Genomic DNA, 20763 nt, shown 5'->3' on the forward strand with positions numbered 1-20763 from the left:
AAAATATAAGAAATTACTTTGCACTGCTGCTCACAAAGATAGATAGATAGATAGATAGATAGATAGATAGATAGATAGATAGATAGATAGATAGATAGATAGATAGATAGATAGATAGATAGATAGATAGATAGATAGATAGATAGATAGATAGATAGATAGATAGATAGATAGATAGATAGATAGATAGATAGATAGATACTTTATTGATCCCGAGGGAAATTCAGGCAAAGCACACTTCAGCATCATTATGACAAACCTTCAATAAATAAAACTTAAATAATGTGAATAAATTATTACAAAGCAAAAAACAAGGAATTTGTCATGAATAGGGGTTTCTTAATGTTAAGTATTTTTTAACCTGAAAAATAAAGCCCTTAAACTCAATGAACAAGTTAGTCATTCATTACACTGAAACATAGTTAACATAGGTTATAATAACATGATCCCAGTAGATGGGGGGAAACATAAGATACAGTAGCCGTCCTTTCTTTCCCTGATACCAGTTCTAGTTTAGTTGCTGAGCCATTGATCATTTTATTTCTCCTTAAACTGATTAAAATAAAAAGTAAAATAATCAGACATCAAACAGAATTCAGGTCTCAGCTGGAGGAAAGGCATAACAGCAATATAAAGTACGTAAGAAACTCAAACACCTTGAGGATGATGTTCAAGCACATTTGAAAAATGTCTGTGATTCCTTTGTATTTCTCATTCATCACTTCTACATTCCAGTATAAAAATCAGCAAACATAATAAAGCTCTTCGTCCAGCTCTGACTGATGAAGAAGGTGTCTACAGTGCTGATGCCTGTTATGGAAAATTTTACTCCATGTGTACTACGAAGGTCTCATAGAATCTGTCATATGAAATGTATCTGAAATGTCTTAGAATACGGCATTCACAGCATATTGGGTGTTTTGTTTCCCATCAGTTTGTTCCCTTTATTCTGTTTCTCACACTCTGTACATGTGGGAAGAGTCACCCAGACTCTTTCTCACTGGACTCCATCTCCTTCTCAGCCTTGGGAGATGGTAAATAGTCATGTAGTCTCTTTTCTCACACTAGGGGATAGATGGCGCCCTGCCAGGTGGGCAGTGTCTCTATGTGGCGTGATGGGGAAGTGATCTGTGTAATGTGATGGAAATGTATAAGTTTTCATGTTTGCCTTTTCTCGGGGCCTCTTTCTCTCCTCACCGTGGGAGAGAGGGGTCTTCGAACGCTTATCTTGCCTTCGAATAAATGTTCATTGAGACCAGATCGATCTTGGGGTTCCTTTTTGAATAGATCTTCTCACTCTTTATTTTCACTCTTTGGTAATGGAAAAAATTCCACAACAATTTGGCGTTGTCGGCAGGATCCAGCGAGCTGCTACACGAGGGGAACGGGAGAACGGTGCTTGGCCAGCCTGAGGAAAAAAACTCAGTCCACCTGTTTGAACAGGGGAGCCGGAATCTCGTTTCCTGCGTCTACGGCCGCCTGGATCCAACGGACTTGATCCGAGAGAATACTGGGTGAGATACTATTCAAATCATAATTATGGACTCTCTGGGAAAGGGAAGACGGGTGTTTTTATGATTTCAAGCACTATAAAGAGAGAAAATCAGGGACTTTCCAAGGAAAAATCAGTGCTCTTATGATTTCAAGCACAATAAAATTTGAAATACCGGAGATTTTCCACTGGGAAAATTGAGTGTTTTTATGATTTCATGCACTATAAAGAATAGAAATCCGGGATTTTTTCTTGGAGACTCAGTGTTCTTATGATTTCGAGCACTAAAAATAGAAAAGGAATCAGACTTCCCAGTGGGAAATTCAAGGTGCTCTTAGTATTTCAAACTTTATGAAGCTAGGAGCTCTGGATTTTCTCCGGGGGACTCAGTGCTCTTATGATTCGAGCACTATAAAAGTGAAGAATCAGGGGACTTTCCAGGGATGTTCAAAGTGTGAGAATATCCTCGTGGCAAGCCAGTGCCCTTAGCATTTCGGCACTATAAAGTTAGGAAAGCCAGCAAGAGACGTCTTGACTGTAACATGGGGTCCGGATCCACTAAGTGTCAAGGGCCTTTCCCCGACAGTCCATTGTGTAATATTATGATATAAAAGAAAAAAGAAAAAGAGAAAACAGGAAAAAAGGGAAAAAACAAACAAACAACAAAAAAACAAATACGGTGAAAAATGTTTCGAATGTCTGAATGAGTGGATGATTGAATATGGATTTCCAGAATGAGTTTCGTTGAACTTAAATCAGTTATAATAATAGTAATAATAATAATAATAATAATAATAATAATAATATAAATAAAGACAGTATAAATAAAAGAAAAAGGTAAAGGTGAAAGTTAAGGATTTGAAAAGATATGGGAGTCATAGCAAATGCATGACAATGTGGAAAACTGCAGTGAGACTCTCGCTGCAAAAGAGAGAGAGGAAAAAAGGTCATGTAAAAGATGGCAGAGGGACGAGTTTAAGGTGGAGATGTAACTGGAAGAAAAAACCAGTTCAGCCCACCTCCATATAGGTCTAGTGATACCTCACGCCTGTCTCCTTATATGCCCCATTGCAGGCACCATTGCAGGCCCTCAGGGTGACGGACTCGGACCTGGACTCCTACCCTCCCATGCCGCCGTCCCTGCCACCACTGGAACCAGACCAGCCGGAACCAGACGACCAGCCTCCTCCCATGGTCAACAGGGCCCAGCTGACGGTTCTCCAACATCGCAACGTTATGACAGCCCTAACATTGCCAGCTCCAGACCAAAGAGCAAAGCATCCAGATGGGAATAACACAGACACTGGAATACAAAGCTGCTGTTGCTACTCTGACCCGAGACCTGAGAGACGAATTCTTCAGAAACACTGATACCAGCGCTATCAGGAGTGTTATGCAGCGCCCAGAGAAGCAAGCTGCTGATTTCCTGCATTGCCTGACGGAAGCCTTTAACCGTCACTCAGGCCTCCTCTGCAACCACATTATGGATTATGGATGTTGCAAGGCAGACATGGCGTCATGGTGTGTAAGGTATGGAGAGCTCCGAAGACACGTTTTACACGCTCAGGACGTGGTGAATGAGCGAGAAGGGAGCAGAAAAGAAAAGAGAGACACTGTTGCATAAGCTGCCCATTTCCAGGGCCTGTCCCAAAGACACGGATGCGAAGGGGGCCGAGCCCTTGACTGACATTCTGACGTGTACCATTACTGCTGGCAACCTGACCGTTGAAGGGACGATTGCCCGCAGCGAGAAGGAGCTGAAGGAGGAGCCACCGGTGGGGACGGACGGGAGGTTGGGACTCCAGGTGCAGACGTCAACCCGGTTGCTGAGGGTCCTGCACAGGGGCGTGAGATACCACACACACACACACACTGCTACACTCTGTTGAAACGGCGCCTGCTTCTACTGATTCACATAGGTTACACACACAGGAGGCATTAACACACTTAGAGTTACAAACACAACCCCTGCCAGAAATATTTTTATTTACTTATTTTTTAGAAACATATTTACTTATTTTTAGAAATGTGTTTATTTACTTATTTTTTAGAAACTTGTGTTTATTCACTTAGGTTTTAGGAACTTTTGTTTATTTACTTATTTTGGGTATTTATGTTATTTTGATTCTCCCGCATTTCAAAACGAACCTGTGTTTTTACGATAGAAATTTTGGGGAAACTGGTTAAATTTATGGTTGATTTTGAGGCTACTCATTCTGTGATCATAGATCACAGATTTATTTTGTCTGCCCCAATTAGATATAGTGGCAGATAGATTTATTCTATATCTGCCTCTGGGGAAACCATTAGAGAAAGGGTTTCTAATCTAAAGATACGTCATTCATTTCTGGTTTCTCATCATGGACCTAATGATTGATGATGATCCTGACACGTGTTACAGCTGTACAATGGGCCCATTTGAACTGAAATATATCTATGAGTTGAAACTACAGTTAGGACAATCGACCCAGCAACTTGTTAAAATGACAAAAGAAAAGTTGCTCCTGACTCAGACTTCAAGCGACTTACTGACTTACACTGTACCTCTCATGCGTCTAACGACTTCGACCATGTTTATGGAAAACAATGGTACAAACAATCCTCTGACAGACGGACTCTGACGTTGTTTTGGAGCGCCCACGTGGCTGCTATCTGTGTGTCCTTGATGGAGCCTCAGGAAGAGTTGTTTAGAGTTTACAGTTTCTCTCTGCATGTTTCTTCCTGAAGCTGAGCGCTCCTTCGAGCTATTGTTTATATTTTAGCTATTTGTTATTATTTAATGTTTATTTTGTAGAGAGAGAGCACAGTCTACTGAATTAAATTCCCTGGGTGTTAAACATACCTGACCAATAAAACTGAGTCTGATTTTGACTAAAACAAGCCCTGTCTCAGTCGCCACATGCCTTGGATCTTCCTGACCCCTCCTGTCCTGTTGTTGAAACGGTGGATGAAAAGGGAGGATTTCTCTCTTCTGTCTTGTTATAAATGTGTGGTGATAAACTCCGTTCGGTGGCCTACTTTTCATCCAAATTTGACCCTGTGGCTGTAGAACTTCCTGTTTTTTTTTTTTAGAGCTGTAGCAGCAGCTGCACGTGAAGCTGTTTTAGCTTCACGTGCCATTTTTTGGCTCCGATCTTACAGTCCTTGTTTCTCGTAATGTTTATTATTTTTGCTTGATCAAAATGCATGACACTTGTCTGCTGCCAGGTGATTGCGCTATTCCACCATCTTGCTTGGCCTCCCCAATGTCACTATCAGGTCTGCACACCTCGTGCTGACCTCTCTGACCGACCCCTGATTAACCCTGACCTAATCCTGTTCATTGATGGTTTCTCCTCCTGCTCTGACATTGGACTGAAGAGGGTAGAATACGCTGTCTGCTCTGAAAACAATGTGTGGGCCTCTGGCACACTGTCATCTAATTACTCTGCACAAACAGCAGAACTTGTGGCTTTAACTGAGGCCTGCAAATTAGCATCTAAAGCGGTCATGATCTACACTAACTCCCCTTGTCCCTTCGGAGTAGTTCATGACGTTTGAAGCACTATGAAAACATCGCTCTTCTCTGAAATCTGACTGTAAACATATTTTAAACTGTGGTTTGCATGTTTTTCCATGTGTGTCGAAGCATTTTCAACTAAACATGTTGACAGAAGTGCCGTCGCAAAAGCTCTTTTTGACAGAGATCATTCTAAGGTGGGACATACATACCTAAACCTTAATTCCAGTGATAATGGCATCCATTTTATTAAGAAAGCCCGAACAAGAAGTAAGTGCTCTGTATGGGTTCAAGCTAAAAACACTCTGTGCCTCCCATCTACAGTCAGGTGGTGCTGTGAGCATGAAAATGGCACTTTAAAAGCAGATTGGCTGAATGTTGTGAAGACACCAAGTAATCCTAGACAAAAGCACTTCCGCTTGTTCTCATGTAAAGGCGTACACGCACACGTGCACGCACCTCACTTAACTTTTATGAAATATTGTTTGAACATCTAGATAACACTGGAGGGGAAACCAGCACAAAACTAACTCCACAAAACTAACTAACATCTGCTGCTTTATTAGAACGTAGCATGTTGAAATATTGCAAAAGTCTGTCACGGTCCCTTTCTGTCTCCACCAGGCGGTGAAAGCTGCACTACCCGTTCCAGCGGCCTCTGGACCGCTTTACACCTTCTGGCCAGGACAGTGGGTTGCTGTGAAGGACCACAGGCACCGCCACTGAAAGTCCAAGCGCCAGTTAGGTCCGAACCAGGTTCTGCTGACCCACACCGTTTGAAGGTCGCAGAGATGGCCACGTGGATTCACGCCAGCCACTGCCGCCTCTTCACTGGAGAGCCCAGTAGCTGCCCCTAATCCAGCCCATAATTACTCTGAGGTGCTCAGAGCGTTCCTGTGTGGCCACCATTGGAGCTGTTGCCTTTACCATCTTGTGCCTCCCCTTGTGGGGGTCCCTTTGAGGAGACCCTGTCCATGCGTCTCCCACCAAGGGTGGAAACACGAAACACTCAGCAACCGCATAGTTTTTGGATTATTGCCCCAAACCACTCCTAACGGCTTGCTGATTCCTTATCACGCCTTAGTACACGTTTCCACTTCCGTTTTCCTACTGTGGAAAAGCAACCACACTCAACCTTTTCACTGGAAAAGAAATCAGACTCAGACTGTGAATCTTACCCCTGGAGGAAGAATGTAACGGAAGTTATTATGTTCTTCGTGATCCTCACACCTTTACTGCACCGACTAATGTTTTTTTTGTGTTCGATCTCGATCAGTGTACATGTAAAAAAAAAAAATTGGTCTCAACCTCTTTGTTCTGTCTGTATTACTCGTCAAAACCCCAAAAGCACATATTTGGGTACCAATGCGGGATGTAATATCCCTCTTAATGACTCCTGCTTTTTCTTTCTTCTATGATAAATTTGCCGTTTATTGGAATTGTGCTGCTGATTTTGTTTTTTTCTTGTGATAGATAGATAGATAGATAGATAGAAATTTTATTGATTCCAAGGGAAATTCAAGGCATGAATTTTGTCATGGTTTGGTTTTGTTTCTGGTTCTTCTAGTTTCATTCTGTCCTTAGTGTACTTGTTTCCTCGTGTTGATTGTTTTCCCGTGGGTGCTTTAATGTTTCTTAGTCTTGTGGTTAACTTTAGTCCTTAGTGTGTTTCCCTGTGTCCTTGTGTTCTTCTACGTTGTCTGTAGGCTTGTTTTCCTGTTACTTGTGTTTTCAGTTTCTTAGTTTGGTGTTTAATGTTTCCAAGTCTAGTCTTTAGTGTTTCCTGTTTTATTTTGTATATCTGGTTTTGGTTGTGGTGTCAGTGTCAGGTTGTACTTTGTACTTGTCCTCAGTGTTCTTTGTTCCTTGGGTTTCCCGCCTTAGTGATGACCCTGATGTTCCTCACCTGTCTCGTTAGTCTCACCTGTGTCTGATTACCCCGTGTCTATTTAGTCTCTGTGTCTGCCTCAGTTTCTTGTCGGGTCATTGTCGTTGTCAGTGTCTTTCATATGTCGTCATCTCTGGTTGTTCCCTGTGTTTTCGTCTCCTGGTTTTTGGATTTTGGTTTTTGTTTTTTTGAGACGTTTTGGATTTAGTTTTTGGTTTGCCTTTTTGTTAAATAAATTAGTATATTCTGCACATGGGTCCTCCTCCCTGTTTCCTGCCTGCTCGAGCGTGACAAATTTCCCTATGTTATTTCTGCACCAGAGCTCGGGTTCATTACCTAGAGAATCAAACTGTTCAATATCAGCTCCTTTCAATGACTTCCCCTGTTATTAAGAATTGTAAGAATCCAGCACCTACAGGGATGATGAAGAAGACTATAATCCGTAAATATTGATATGCTGTACCTTTATGAAGTTTTGACTTGAAGTGGTTACACATTGTCATTGGAATTACGGATGTTTGGTTTGCTGTGACTACACACACATTTAAGAAAATTTCCCAAGTATCATATGGTGTGATTAACATGTAATCAAAAGGGAGGAATGTTATGGAAAATTTTACTCCATGTGTACTACGAAGGTCTCATAGAATCTGTCATATGAAATGTATCTGAAATGTCTTAGAATACGACATTCACAGCATATTGGGTGTTTTGTTTCCCATCAGTTTGTTCCCTTTATTCTGTTTCTCACACTCTGTACATGTGGGAAGAGTCACCCAGACTCTTTCTCACTGGACTCCATCTCCTTCTCAGCCTTGGGAGATGGTAAATAGTCATGTAGTCTCTTTTCTCACACTAGGGGATAGATGGCGCCCTGCCAGGTGGGCAGTGTCTCTATGTGGCGTGATGGGGAAGTGATCTGTGTAATGTGATGGAAATGTATAAGTTTTCATGTTTGCCTTTTCTCGGGGCCTCTTTCTCTCCTCACCGTGGGAGAGAGGGGTCTTCGAACGCTTATCTTGCCTTCGAATAAATGTTCATTGAGACCAGATCGATCTTGGGGTTCCTTTTTGAATAGATCTTCTCACTCTTTATTTTCACTCTTTGGTAATGGAAAAAATTCCACAACATGCCGGAGAAGACTCCTGAACGGGAATTCCAACAGTTTCCATGTGCGTCATTGGCCTCTTGTCTTCCGCACCCTCCTGGTCCTGCAGCAAGGATGGTTACATTAGAAATGTATTACATAGTATGATGACATGAGGCAACAATTAATACAAACAAACAAATTTTCATTTCCTCCTAGTTTTCATTTTGTCTTGAATATTAACACATTTTTCACATCCTCATATTCATCTCTCACGTGTTTTGTCCTCCATTACTAATAAAATAAACAAAACTAGTTCTTCTCAGTTTACTTTTATTCTTTTTCTTCTTATTCTAACAATGCATGATTAATTGTCTTACCTGACCTTAAAAATGTTGTTTTCAGGCAGACTTAACAGAATCACTTCAATTAAATTTAATGCTAGCGTGACAGTATTTATATTGTCGTAGCATAAACCGCCCCTCTCGATCGGAATGACATTTCTTTCCGAATGAGTCGGATCGGACCAGTCTGTTCTGATTGACACATTTACCTGCAGCGTTTTCATTCCAGCGTCCGTCTCATCCCCACCGTGTGGCGGCCCTGCAGTGCATACAGTCTCCACCACCACCTTTGCTCGCTCTTCCCGGGGTCTGTTGGGCCTCCTCTGATGAACCTGGTTCCTGTATAATCTGACATCATCAGCTCTGTGCCTCAGGGCTTGTTGAGGCACGTCCCCTCCCGCTAAGTGGTCATCATCCTCGATCTCCTGGACGTGACGTTGTCGTTCGAGCTGTGGAGGAGGAGGATCTCTGCGATGGTTACGGAAAGGTGCAGTGATGCCATGCCGAAAGACTGCATTGACACTTCCATACATGAAGACCTGTGAAAGGAGGAAATAAATATAACTCTGTGGCCTATATTCATACAATTGATCTTAATAATGACTCATCAAGGAGATTTACCACAATAGTAAGCACAATGGTGAGGAGAACTGGAATCGGCAGCGTGATCTGCATGAATGACAGACAATAACAGAAAAGTGATTCATTAATAAAATGTCATTATTATCCCAGATTATCATAACACAATTTCTAAGCATTATTGTTTAAGACGTTGGTGAATGGAACCACGTTTTTCTTAAAGCGTGTGTATAAGTGAAATGCTTTATGCTCTGTCCACAACAAATGGCTGATGGCTTTATCTGAAATAGTTAATATAACTTGTGAGGAGAAATTATATTAAGAGTTAAAATGTAGCTCAGTGCAATACCAAGTCAGTTCTGACAGACTCTTCCTTGGACTAGCCTATATCAACCCAACTGGATGTAAAGTTACCATATATGGCCTCTGTCGACCAGGACCTGAATTATAACTAAATGTGATAGGCTACTCACTTCTGGAAGAAGGTCATCCTGACCTTGCAAGCCTATGTGTGCTCTAACTCAGGGGAGAAAGAGAATTCAACCATGATTCAAACACTACAAGTAATAATTATGTCGCCAAGTTTCAGATATGCAACAATATGTAGTCTGTGCATGCACCCCAAACACACAGGTACCATCATGGTCACCAACCTTTAATGGGGGAACCAACAGCAAGGCATCAAGCCAATCGAAACTCCTCGTTTCAGAGTTTGCCTTCAGTAAGTTATTTTGATGTTTGGCAAATTCAATCTAAAAGACATGATGACATTCAATCTCAATCATTCATAAACAGCACAAAACAACAACAAAACAAGTTTAATGAAACTTAAAAAGTGTTGTTTTTACCTCGTATAAGTACAACCAATTCCGGAAAATACTGACGATGGAGCTAACTTTGAGAATTCTGTAGAGCTGCATGAACCAGGACACCGTCGACCACAGCTCAATGCGTATGATGTTGATTAGGACCAGAACAAGCCCCCCCATCTGGAAAACATAGAGAGTGAAGAGAGTGTAAACTTCAGTTTAGGTCTGACTCTGAACACTGTCGGACGTTTATGTAGCACATGTCTGAAGTATCTATAAGACTTGTGTCCAAAGATATCAGATAAACTATGAGGTTACCTTTAATAATGTGTCAAGCTTCATGCCAAAGGTTTCTTCAAAGTCCCACTTCCAGGCCTTGTGGTCATCATAAATGGCAACTTCAGAATTACTGGGCTAGGGAAAAAGGGGACGTGTGTTTCATTAGCAGGAAACCATTTTTAACTGTACTGTGCGCTGTGCACTTGTAAAGTGTCATATTGTTGTTCTTTAATGTTCTGTTAATAGAGCAGAAATGATCAGGGTAGTCATGTTAAAAATGGTAAAAAAACAAACAAACAAAAAAAACGTACATAATAGGCTAAATGATTATTTAAAAGCCACCTATCATGGCATTGCACATGTAAAATGAAAACATACCGATTCCACTGGATTACATGTGGGCTGCTGTGAGAGGAGTGTGACTATCTTTTGTAGTTGTTCAACCTGAAAAAAAGAAAACATTTTTGTAATGCTTGTTTTATTGCATAAAGCAAGGTTTTGCCATACAGTGATTAACAGTCTATCTTACACTGGACTCTATGTGGAATTAGAGGTTCATATTTCATAACTGAAAAAACGTTATTGCTGCCATTTCATAGAACATTATATGTTGAGTGCACATTTAAACAGTGTCAGATGCAGATCACTTGTTGATTTTCTTTTAAACAGGGTGGAAGATCTGTGTACAAACAATGAAAGAAATGGAAATGTTTGATTAGAGAAATCTAAATGTGATGTATGCCAAGGAAAGCAGGAGCATTTCAATGTAGTACATGTCTGGTCTTCCTCACAAGCTTCTCCATAAACTCCAACTATGCTAATATCGTCCATTTTACTATTGATTATTAATCATTGTGATTAATCCCAAGCTGACAGTAGTAGTGCAACAGTCTTTAATAGTTTAGTAAAAAAAACGCATTTGTGTTAACTCTAACAACAGGGCTCCATGATCAGGAGTCATCAGAAATGTCCTGATTTAGGACAATGGGTGACTATTAGGACAATAGGGAGAATCTGTACTTCTCTGGTCTTCTTCATAACTACAAACAATCCATGCGCCCCTGCTACGACATCATCAGTGAGCAGGAAGCTTTGAGCAAGAGAGAGAGAGCTAATCGGAGATAACATAGCATAGAGAAAGCTACGACCGAAGTCTGCTCCGTTCCTTGCGAAGTTCATACCACTGATGTTGTGGTAGCACTGTGCCATGGTACGGTTACACGTTTCTTAAACAGGTTTTCTCGTAAGCAAAACTAACACTTTAAATCCCAAAACAACCAACCTGTTTCTGCAGCTCTGCCACTTTAGTGTCACAAGTTATCTGCTCGGCTTGTCCTGATTTGTGGTTGTACTCTCTTCCTGTGGAATAGTTCGCTGTCTGGAAAGAATACGTGTACTTATTTGTCACAGCAGAAACATCCAACAAAAGATATTCTATACTTTTTGGGGATTTGACACGAGCCTACCTCTTCAGACTTCCGCATGGTTTTGGTGCTTGTGTCGTAGTTTAGCATATCATACGGGTCTATCCAGCCGTCTTCCACATGCTGTCCTCTCGTAGACAGCATCAGGCTGCAGAGCAGGATCACGGGGAGCATCCTGACAGAAAGAGGTACTTTCTTGTACCCTCCAGTAATAGTTAGATACACTCGCGGCGAAACGTCCCTCGTCCTGTAGTAATCCAGATAAACAGCAGTTGAATACACCGCTAGTCAGTGTTGGCAGATGAGAATCACAGTTTTCAGCCCAATCACATCTTAGAACCCGCCCACTCCAATAAAAACCTGCCCAACCTACGAAGTTGCCAGACACCCGTGCAAACCCGCAAAATCATAACACATGCACATGAAAACAAACCCAGAGCTTCATATCTGCATCAAATAACCACATAAATGATAGATAAAAACGTAGGTTTTTGCAAATCAAAAACTCGCCAAATGTGGACAAAAGCAGCCAAAGTTTTAATCACCCGCCTAATGTATTTTTCCCTGCCTGACAAACAAAAGCAGCCCAATTGGGCGGAAAACCGCCCAATCTGGCAACACGAACTCTGGCAACACTGGTCGTCACGTGCTTATTCATGATGGGACATTAGCACCCGTTACAGTCTATGCGTCAAACACGGGTGATTTTTTTGTAGCGACTGCTGAATTTTCTCAACCAACCCGTCACAATGACTGCAGGTTAATAAATATAACATTACAGCGCCAAGTAACAATGGACGGTGTTAAATGAATTCCCGCATCCGCTCTGACTTTATGAGAAGAGTCAGGCAGTCTTTCTTAAGGAGGCCCATACGGCTCCTCCTCCTCCACGTGTCAGTGTTTACAATGACAGGCTATCTGCTGAAATGGCTCAACTCCGCGTCTCTTCCCAGGATTACTGAAAGAATCGAGAGGTTTCACTCCTTACAGACAGCCTTTTTGTTCATCGTAGCTCCAATGAAACTTCTTCCATTCAATAATACATATATCCGACAAGGTCTTCGCAATAAAAGTTCCAGGGTTAATTGTCGATGACTGATCATTGTGAAACAGCGATATCAGAGTTAGTTTGCACAACGATCCTGGCTTACATACCCAAAACTAGACCGAAACATATACGGAGGAATAAACACATTGTGGGGCATCAGTTTCATGTGCACTGGACAACTTTATTGACACACTCAAGTTTTACATACTTGCGCACTTCAACTATTAATATGAACATGCACTGTCATTGAAAAATAGTTGGATGACTTCGTCCTTCTATTATTAACTTAGATTCCTTATCGTCAATCCACCACTGTGTGACGGTTAAATCACTCCAAGTCTTCTTAGTTAAATCTTCTTTATTGTTAGAATTCTTCAAATTATGTTGACATTCACTGTTTGTATGCATGTGTGTGTGTGTGTGTGGTTTCTGCAATAACAAACATGAAATGAAATTACAATGCTGCATTGAACTGCAATCAACACACGTCAAAAACAAGTGCAGTTACACATTACGGCCACAAGGTGGCGCTTCGTGATCAGCTGAAGCTGTCATAGCTGCCTGCAAACACGTGTCCTTATTGAGTTTAAGATAGCATGTTCAAGCTAACTGGTTAGCAACTTAGCAAACTCCATATCTTGACTCTTAACTTAACCTGAACATTATCATACGACACCAAGACATAATATGACATAGAAAACTATACAATTTCACATTCTCCATGTACTTACAATCAAATGGACGCACACAAGATATTAAGGCACACCAACAAACTCCCAGCATCTGTAATGAGCTGCTATACTCTCATAGAACCAACCACTGTCGGTGTTTACGGAGAAATGGGCTAAACCAAGTCATGGGGGGGAAACGGAACAGTCCAACTCAGTAGGGCCTTTTTAACAGCCGCCCCAGATTTCTGTAAGAAATCTAAACTAAAGAAAAGGCCTAAACCAGTAATCGGCCCTGCAGGTACAGTCTAGTCAGGGGGGCTGGGAAGTTCGACGACTCGAACACGTCCATCAGGTCCAGGGATGGCATGGACGATCTTCCCGATGGGCCACATGGCTCTGGGTAGCTGTGGGTCAACAACCGGAACCGTGGTACCCACCGACAGTGATGCAGGATCTGAGAGCCATTTCTGGCGTGTCTGCAGACTTCGCAGGTAGTTCCGGAGAAAGCTTCTCCAGAAGTGGTCAGCCAGGAGCTGACTGTGGCGCCATCGTCGTCTGCTGAGCAAATCTGACTCAGGATACACAACCTGGGGGAGTGAGGCGTCAGGCCGCCCCATCAACAAGGTGTTGGGCGTAACTGGGTCAGGATCAGCTACGTCTGAAGATGTGTAGCCCAATGGTTTTGCATTCAGGATGCCTTCTATTTCGATCAGCAGTGTCTGCAGGACCTCTTCAGTGACCGATTGTGAACCAATGGTCACCTGCAGAGCCTGCTTCAATGACTTGATCTCCCTCTCCCAACATCCACCGAAGTGGGGAGCACTTGGCGGATTAAAGGTGAACTTGATTTGCTGGGCTGCAAGTTGCGACTGCAAGTCAGGTGTTAATGACGCAAAGGCCTCTCGCAGCTCCCGTTCACCAGCTTTAAAGTTGGTTCCATTATCTGAAAGGAGCTCGAAGGGCTTGCCTCGCCGGGCCACAAACCTTCTCAAGAAGGAATCGCAGTCAATGCTGGGGATTAAGTCCAAGTGGACGGCACGTGTGGTCATGCACTTAAAGATAATCCCCCACCTTTTCTCCGTCCTCCTTCCAATCTTTACTATGTAGGGACCAAAACAATCTACTCCTGTAGAGTAGAAAGCTGGCTGGTGGAGACGGAGTCGAGCTGGGGGAAGGTGAGCCATTCTTGGGATGAGAGGTTTGCTACGCCATCGTCTACATTCTATACAGTGATGCTGGATGCGTCGGACAGCCTCTCTGCCTCGCAGAATCCAGTAGTTCCTTCTCAGCTCGGCAAACACGCGCTCACTTCCAGGGTGGTGGAGGTGGTTGTCATACTGCTGGATAAGAAGCTGCGTGATCTTGTGCTTTGGGCCTAGTACCACTGGATGGATCTCCTCTTCATCCAGCACCGCTGCTTGACGGAGACGGCCACCAACTCGTATGAGCTGTGAGGTGCTGTCGAATTCAGGTGCTAGTGAGAGAAGACAACTACTGCTGGGGAGTGGCCTGCCATTACTGAGCTGTTGATAATCTGACTCAAAGCAGTCCCGCTGAACTCTCTGGAGCAGAATATTCTCAGCTTCTCTGTAGTTGTCGGCTGTGAGCTGAGGATCGGTTTGTCCTGATAGACAGAGGGCTGTGGCCTTGACAAGGTCTTGGAACGTCTGGTACTTCTCCACATCATGGATGGGGGGAAGGTCGATTGTCAAGCCACAGAAGGTGGACTTCCGAAGTTCCTCACTATCTGTGACAATGGCGAAGTCCTGTGGTGGCTGAGGCCACTGGTCTGGACTCTTCCGCAGAAAGGCAGGTCCTCCGAACCATCTTCCGTCAGTGGTGAGTTCTGTGAGCGATTTTCCTCGCGTAATGTCATCAGCAGGATTACTTGCTGTATCCACGTACCTCCATGTCTCACGATCTGTCAGATCTTGAATTTCGGCCACGCGCGTACCCACGAACACCTTGTATCTACAAGAGTCTGATTGGAGCCAGGCCAAGACAGTAGTGGAGTCGGTCCAGTGGGTAACACTGCTGATGCGGATGGTTAACTCTTCTGTAAGCACCTTCGACAGCTGGGCTCCGGATAGGGCTCCACATAGCTCCAAGCGGGGAATCGATTGTTGCTTTTTGGGTGCTACCCGAGAGCGGGCACTGAGGAAGGCTATTTCGACCTCACCACCCTCTGCTTCCGTCCGGAGATAGGCAACAGAGCCATAAGCTCTTTCGGAGGCGTCGCAGAAGACATGTATCTCCCTGCTGCTCTGCGCTGAATCCAACTCAGGACTGCTGTAACACCTTGGTATTCTTATGGTCTGAAGGGTAGGGAGTTCGCTCTCCCACTGGTTCCAGGCATTGAGGATGTCATCAGGTAGAGCGGCATCGTCCCAGTCCCGTTTGACTTTCCACAGCTGCTGGACTATAACCTTAGCCCTGGTGGTATATGGCAGGATAAAACCGAGAGGGTCATACTGACTTGCGAGCACTTGGTAGATGGTGCGCATGGTGACAGTGGAATGCTCAATGACGCGGTGTTTGAAAGCCAAGGTGTCTGATGGACAGTGCCAGTGAAGTCCCAAGGCAGACTCATGCACGTCCATTTGGCCTTCAGCAATCCACTTCTCTACGCTGTCCGACAGGATGTCAGGGGGGAGATCAGTGATAACTGGCGGTCTGTTGCTAGCCCACTGTCTCAGCTCAAAACCTCCACTGGCGAGGGTTTCCTGCAGCCGATGGATTAGGACCTTTGCTTCGCCCTCTGACGTCACGCTCCTCAGGCAATTATCCACATAGAAAGACTGGAGCACAATGTCTCTGACGGCCTCTCCTTCCGTACTGTGAAGCATAATGTGCCGCTGGAGGGAAAACACCGCACAGCAGGGCGAGCATGTTGTGCCAAAGGGAAGCACACTCCACTGGTAGATGTCAGGTGGTTTCTCACGCTTTAGTTCCCGCCACAAGAATCTGAGGAGGGGCTGGTCCTCTGGCAACAGTCGTACTTGGTGGAACATTCCACGGATATCACTACTGAAGGCCACAGCATGCTCCCGGAAGCGCAATAGCACTGCTAGAAGTGGAGGTCCTAGTGCTGGTCCAGGGAGTAGTAGCTTGTTGAGGTTTTGGCCCTTGTGCTCAAAGGAGCAATTGAAAACCACACGGTTCTTGCCATTGTGTGTAACCATGTGGTGAGGTATATACCAACTGTTGGGGGTATTCTCCTCTCTTGTGTCCAGTTTGTGGACGTAGCCAGCATTGACCAGTCTCTGAACTTCGGCAATGTATGCCTCTGCCTTTTCCGGTTCCCTTGACAGCCTCCTTTCTATACTCCGCAGCTGGGGGAGAACCGCTTCCTTCGGGGCATGAAGCTGAGGCATGTTCTGTACACGGAGAAGAGGTGTTGCATATCGGAGCACCCCATCTATGTCCACCCTTGTTGTTTGGCTCTCAAGGATAGAGATAGCCTCTGTATCTTGGCGGGAGCGGATGCTCTGCTTCTTGTCACGCCACGGTAGGGTGTCCATCTGCCACAACTTTTCGACATGGCTGTAGAGGTCTGATGGTGCACCAGTCGCGGCCGTGAAGAGGCACTGTTGTTCGGAAAGGTAGTGCTTCATTCCGTGTGCCGGACCCTGAAGCGTCCACCCCAGACGAGTTTTCACAGCTGCGGGCCCTCCAGGTGGTCCCAGGCGTACTGGCTCTACAGGTGTTATGAGGTGTGGATGGTCAGAGCCAATTAGCAGCACCGGGTGCACGCCTTGGAACGGCTGAAGGGGCAAGCCTTGGAGGTGGTGATATCTTGCCTGAAGAGACTGGATTGGATACGTATGTTCAGCCAGGCCGAGGCGCTTGGCAGTGAAGGCATTCTTGATGTGAAATGAGCGCTGGGGCTCTGCTTCTGCTGAGATTGTGAATGACACAACAGCACCATGGACTGTCTGGAGCTCTTGCCTCACCGTTCTGAGGTGGAGGTCTTCAGGTGGGCCTTCAAGCCCTAGCTGCTGTGCTGCCGAATGAAGCAGAATAGTCCGTTCCGAGCCATCATCCAAGATGGCATAACCTTCAATGGCTCGGTTATTATTCCGCAGGACAATTTTACTCAGCTTGAGTAGCACTTTGCGCCCTTCAAGAGGCCTACCAAGATACAGCACTTCCTCTGCGTTAGTTTTGGTAGGCTCTGACTTTGGCTGGTTCAAATCTTTGACACCCTTTGAGACAGTCTGCTTGGACCGTTCGTTGACTTCGTGTAGCGCAAGGAGGTGTCGGCTGTTGCAGATCTTGCACCTCATCTTCAAGTCACACTCCGCAGACCGATGATTCCTACCACAGCGCCAGCAACGACCATTGTTCTTTATCCAGGTCTGCTTTTGAGAGGGGTTGAGTAACTTGAAGTTTTCACAGTTGTTAAGTGAGTGCTTCTCATTGTCGCAGTAAGGACAGTACTTCTTGATGTTGTCGTATGAAGCCACTGCCCCTTTGTCTGCATTGGATGGTGTTGCCTCCGTGCTATGGAGAACAGCCGCTGCCTCCTTCCGAGGTTTGGAATACTTCTGCCCGTGAGGCTTGCTCTCCTTTTCCCCACGAGCACTGCTGCCATATCTGCTGTTGTCCTCCTGCACCTGGAGCTCGAATTCTAGCCAATCTGCCAGATCCAGGAGAGTGGGGATAGGTACTTGGTGCGGGTGGATGAAGCGGCGGAAATTGGAACGCAGGTCATGTGGTAGTTTGGCAAGAAGCCGGGTGACGTGAGAACCGCATTCCAGCTCTGCTTTGCATTCCCACCAGAGAACGCACACGGAGTGCAAACATTTAAAAGGCCTTGACGTCGCCACTGCCAATGTTAGAGCCATCCATTAACTCGGCTATACGCTGCAGAGCAAGTTGGTGGGGTTGCCCATACTGTAAGTCAAGTGCAGCCAGTGTGTCTCTAAATGGATGTCTAGAGTTGACATAGGAGTCAGCGATCAGTAATGCCTCTTCATTCTGAAGATGATCAACCAGGATCTGATACTTGAACCTCTCTGATGAGGCACTGGGCAGGAGATTTTCTAGAGCAATACGCAAGCGACTGAATTCCCTTGGACTGGGTTGTGTCATATTGGGGATGGTTGGCATAGGGCCTCTGTAAGACTGCTCCCTTCCATTGTCGGATTCCGATGACCAGGACCGGGAGTGACGCGTCTTATGTGTTGCCTCTAATCTGTGGCGACTTTTCTTCTCCCTACTTTGTGCCTTCCTTCTCCAGTATTCTTCCTCATCGCTCTCAGACGATTCCTGCTGACTTCTTCTTCGGCTTCGAGTCGACATCCAACGGGAGGGTGTAGATGTGTCTCCCCTACTCCAGTCTGTCTCCTGTTTGACCTGGTGTGGCTCTGCTCTAGCTGGTGGTTGTGTTATCTGGAGATTCTGGACAACCTCATTTAACTGTTCCACCTGCTGGCGAAGATGCAGCGTTTCAAGATGGCTTTGGCGGTTAAATTGGTCCAACTGTAACGCGGTGGTCTTGCGCTCATGCAGCAGAGACTTGTTCTCTTGCTTCATTTGGTCTAATTTCTCTAGAAGCACTTCCATTTCTACAGTTTGCTTTGTAGGTTCTTTGGATGACACAGCCTCTCTGAGAGGCCATTCATCTGTTACCAAAAGCTCAGACAGACTAGCTTGGCTAATGGGGGACGATGGGCGCTGGCCACCCTCGGCTCCAACTAACTCCTCTTCTGAGTCACTATCCTGCCTATCACGGAGTAATGGTTCAGGGGGAGGCTTGGATCTTCTCTGGAGATGAGAGAGTTCGTAATTTTCCAGATACGCGGGGAGGGCTGCGTTCCTCCTGACTCGCGAGCTGGTTGAATATGCTGGTGTACGATGCATCTTAATCAGTGATGAGTTGACTCCCGGGTTTCGGCACCATGAAAAATAGTTGGATGACTTCGTCCTTCTATTATTAACTTAGATTCCTTATCGTCAATCCACCACTGTGTGACGGTTAAATCACTCCAAGTCTTCTTAGTTAAATCTTCTTTATTGTTAGAATTCTTCAAATTATGTTGACATTCACTGTTTGTATGCATGTGTGTGTGTGTGTGTGTGTGTGGTTTCTGCAATAACAAACATGAAATGAAATTACAATGCTGCATTGAACTGCAATCAACACACGTCAAAAACAAGTGCAGTTACACATTACGGCCACAAAAAAAACATGGCGCTTCGTGATCAGCTGAAGCTGTCATAGCTGCCTGCAAACACGTGTCCTTATTGAGTTTAAGATAGCATGTTCAAGCTAACTGGTTAGCAACTTAGCAAACTCCATATCTTGACTCTTAACTTAACCTGAACATTATCATACGACACCAAGACATAATATGACATAGAAAACTATACAATTTCACATTCTCCATGTACTTACAATCAAATGGACGCACACAAGATATTAAGGCACACCAACAAACTCCCAGCATCTGTAATGAGCTGCTATACTCTCATAGAACCAACCACTGTCGGTGTTTACGGAGAAATGGGCTAAACCAAGTCATGGGGGGGAAACGGAACAGTCCAACTCAGTAGGGCCTTTTTAACAGTCATGAAGGGTTCTGAGGAGAGGGCCGTCACCATGGCATCGGTTAGAATGCACGAGTTGGAGAGTGTAGCAGTTCAAAAGGGCTTATTTGGTTGAATAATATGACCACAGACGAAAACACATGAAATATTGGTGCTGAAAGACAAAACAAAATATTAGATTATAGCAGGACTGTTCAACTTCGAGTTTGTTTTAAAAGGAAATAAAGTACTTAAGCTAAATTAAAATAGACTAAATGACTAAAAACAGTAATGAGGGGGGAAAAAACCACCTTACCAGCACTTAACTGCCACCCCATGTGAAGATCCAAACGTGTGAAGGGGAGTGCCATCTTAAATAAGCCGTGAACAGGTGAATGCAATTGAACTAATCAGTGACAGAGCGCAACCACATGCAATCGGGGAGGAGGGAGACACCAGGAAGTGTTCTGAAGTAAGGTGCAGTAAATAAAAAAGAGAGTAAACCTGTGTGGAACTAGTGATCTTTGCTACACGCACCACTGGCTGCTGTCACTTGTCATTAACACAGCATAGAACAACCTCATTACAATTGAGATCGTACATATTTCCCTGCATGTCAACAATCAGGAAATGGGATATTTTCAGCGCTAGCATCACAACTTAGACTTCTGAAGAACAAACGCAGGAGAGAAACAAAACTTTGACCCAGAAGCTACAACGTCCAGAGAAGTGAACCCAGTGACTAAACCACTTTCTTAATACAGATACCTGGTCAGTTCGCGAAGTCTGAGCCCCGACTATCTTTCCCTGAACCCTTCTATACACTAGACAGAGAATATCTAACCAAATAATGCATTCAAGAATATGCGGTTTCCTTCCTCCAATTGGGGCATCTTTCCAAATTATGCGTCTCCTGATGTGTGGTTCTCCTTCTCTCATTGGTGCATCATACTCCCGAATCCTTTCTCCAATCTGTAGGGGAAGACATGTGAGGTTTCAGTTCTGTTTTGTTTTTCTGGTGTAGTTTTTGTGTTGTCTTTTCTCCCCCTCCCTCTTCTGGTTTTCTTCCTTCTGCAGGTATGTGAGTGGCAGGGGGTGTGGCTGGCTCCTCC

The 20763-nt window shown here is 44.5% G+C and overlaps 1 protein-coding gene across 2 annotated transcripts; it reads right to left on the reverse strand.

The window, feature by feature from the left end:
• Positions 1-680: 680 nt before the first annotated feature.
• On the reverse strand, positions 681-11673 carry LOC306828034 (chloride channel CLIC-like protein 1). 2 transcript variants are annotated; one of them, XM_079350224.1, is made up of 10 exons: positions 11444-11673; positions 11260-11355; positions 10356-10421; positions 10017-10112; positions 9738-9878; positions 9543-9641; positions 8932-8979; positions 8520-8849; positions 8013-8090; positions 681-810 (listed from the first exon to the last, which is right to left on the reverse strand). In XM_079350224.1, the coding sequence occupies exons 1-10, from the start codon at positions 11573-11575 to the stop codon at positions 796-798; spliced, it is 1101 nt and encodes a 366-aa protein (XP_079206350.1). In that variant the 5' UTR covers positions 11576-11673; the 3' UTR covers positions 681-795. The 2 variants fall into 2 exon arrangements, with proteins under 2 accessions (XP_079206350.1, XP_079206351.1); XM_079350225.1 differs by having other exon boundaries at positions 698-803; positions 8006-8090.
• Positions 11674-20763: the final 9090 nt, after the last annotated feature.

The sequence above is a fragment of the Symphodus melops genome (genome assembly GCF_947650265.1).
Source record: "Symphodus melops genome assembly, chromosome: 8".
NCBI lineage: Eukaryota > Metazoa > Chordata > Actinopteri > Labriformes > Labridae > Symphodus > Symphodus melops.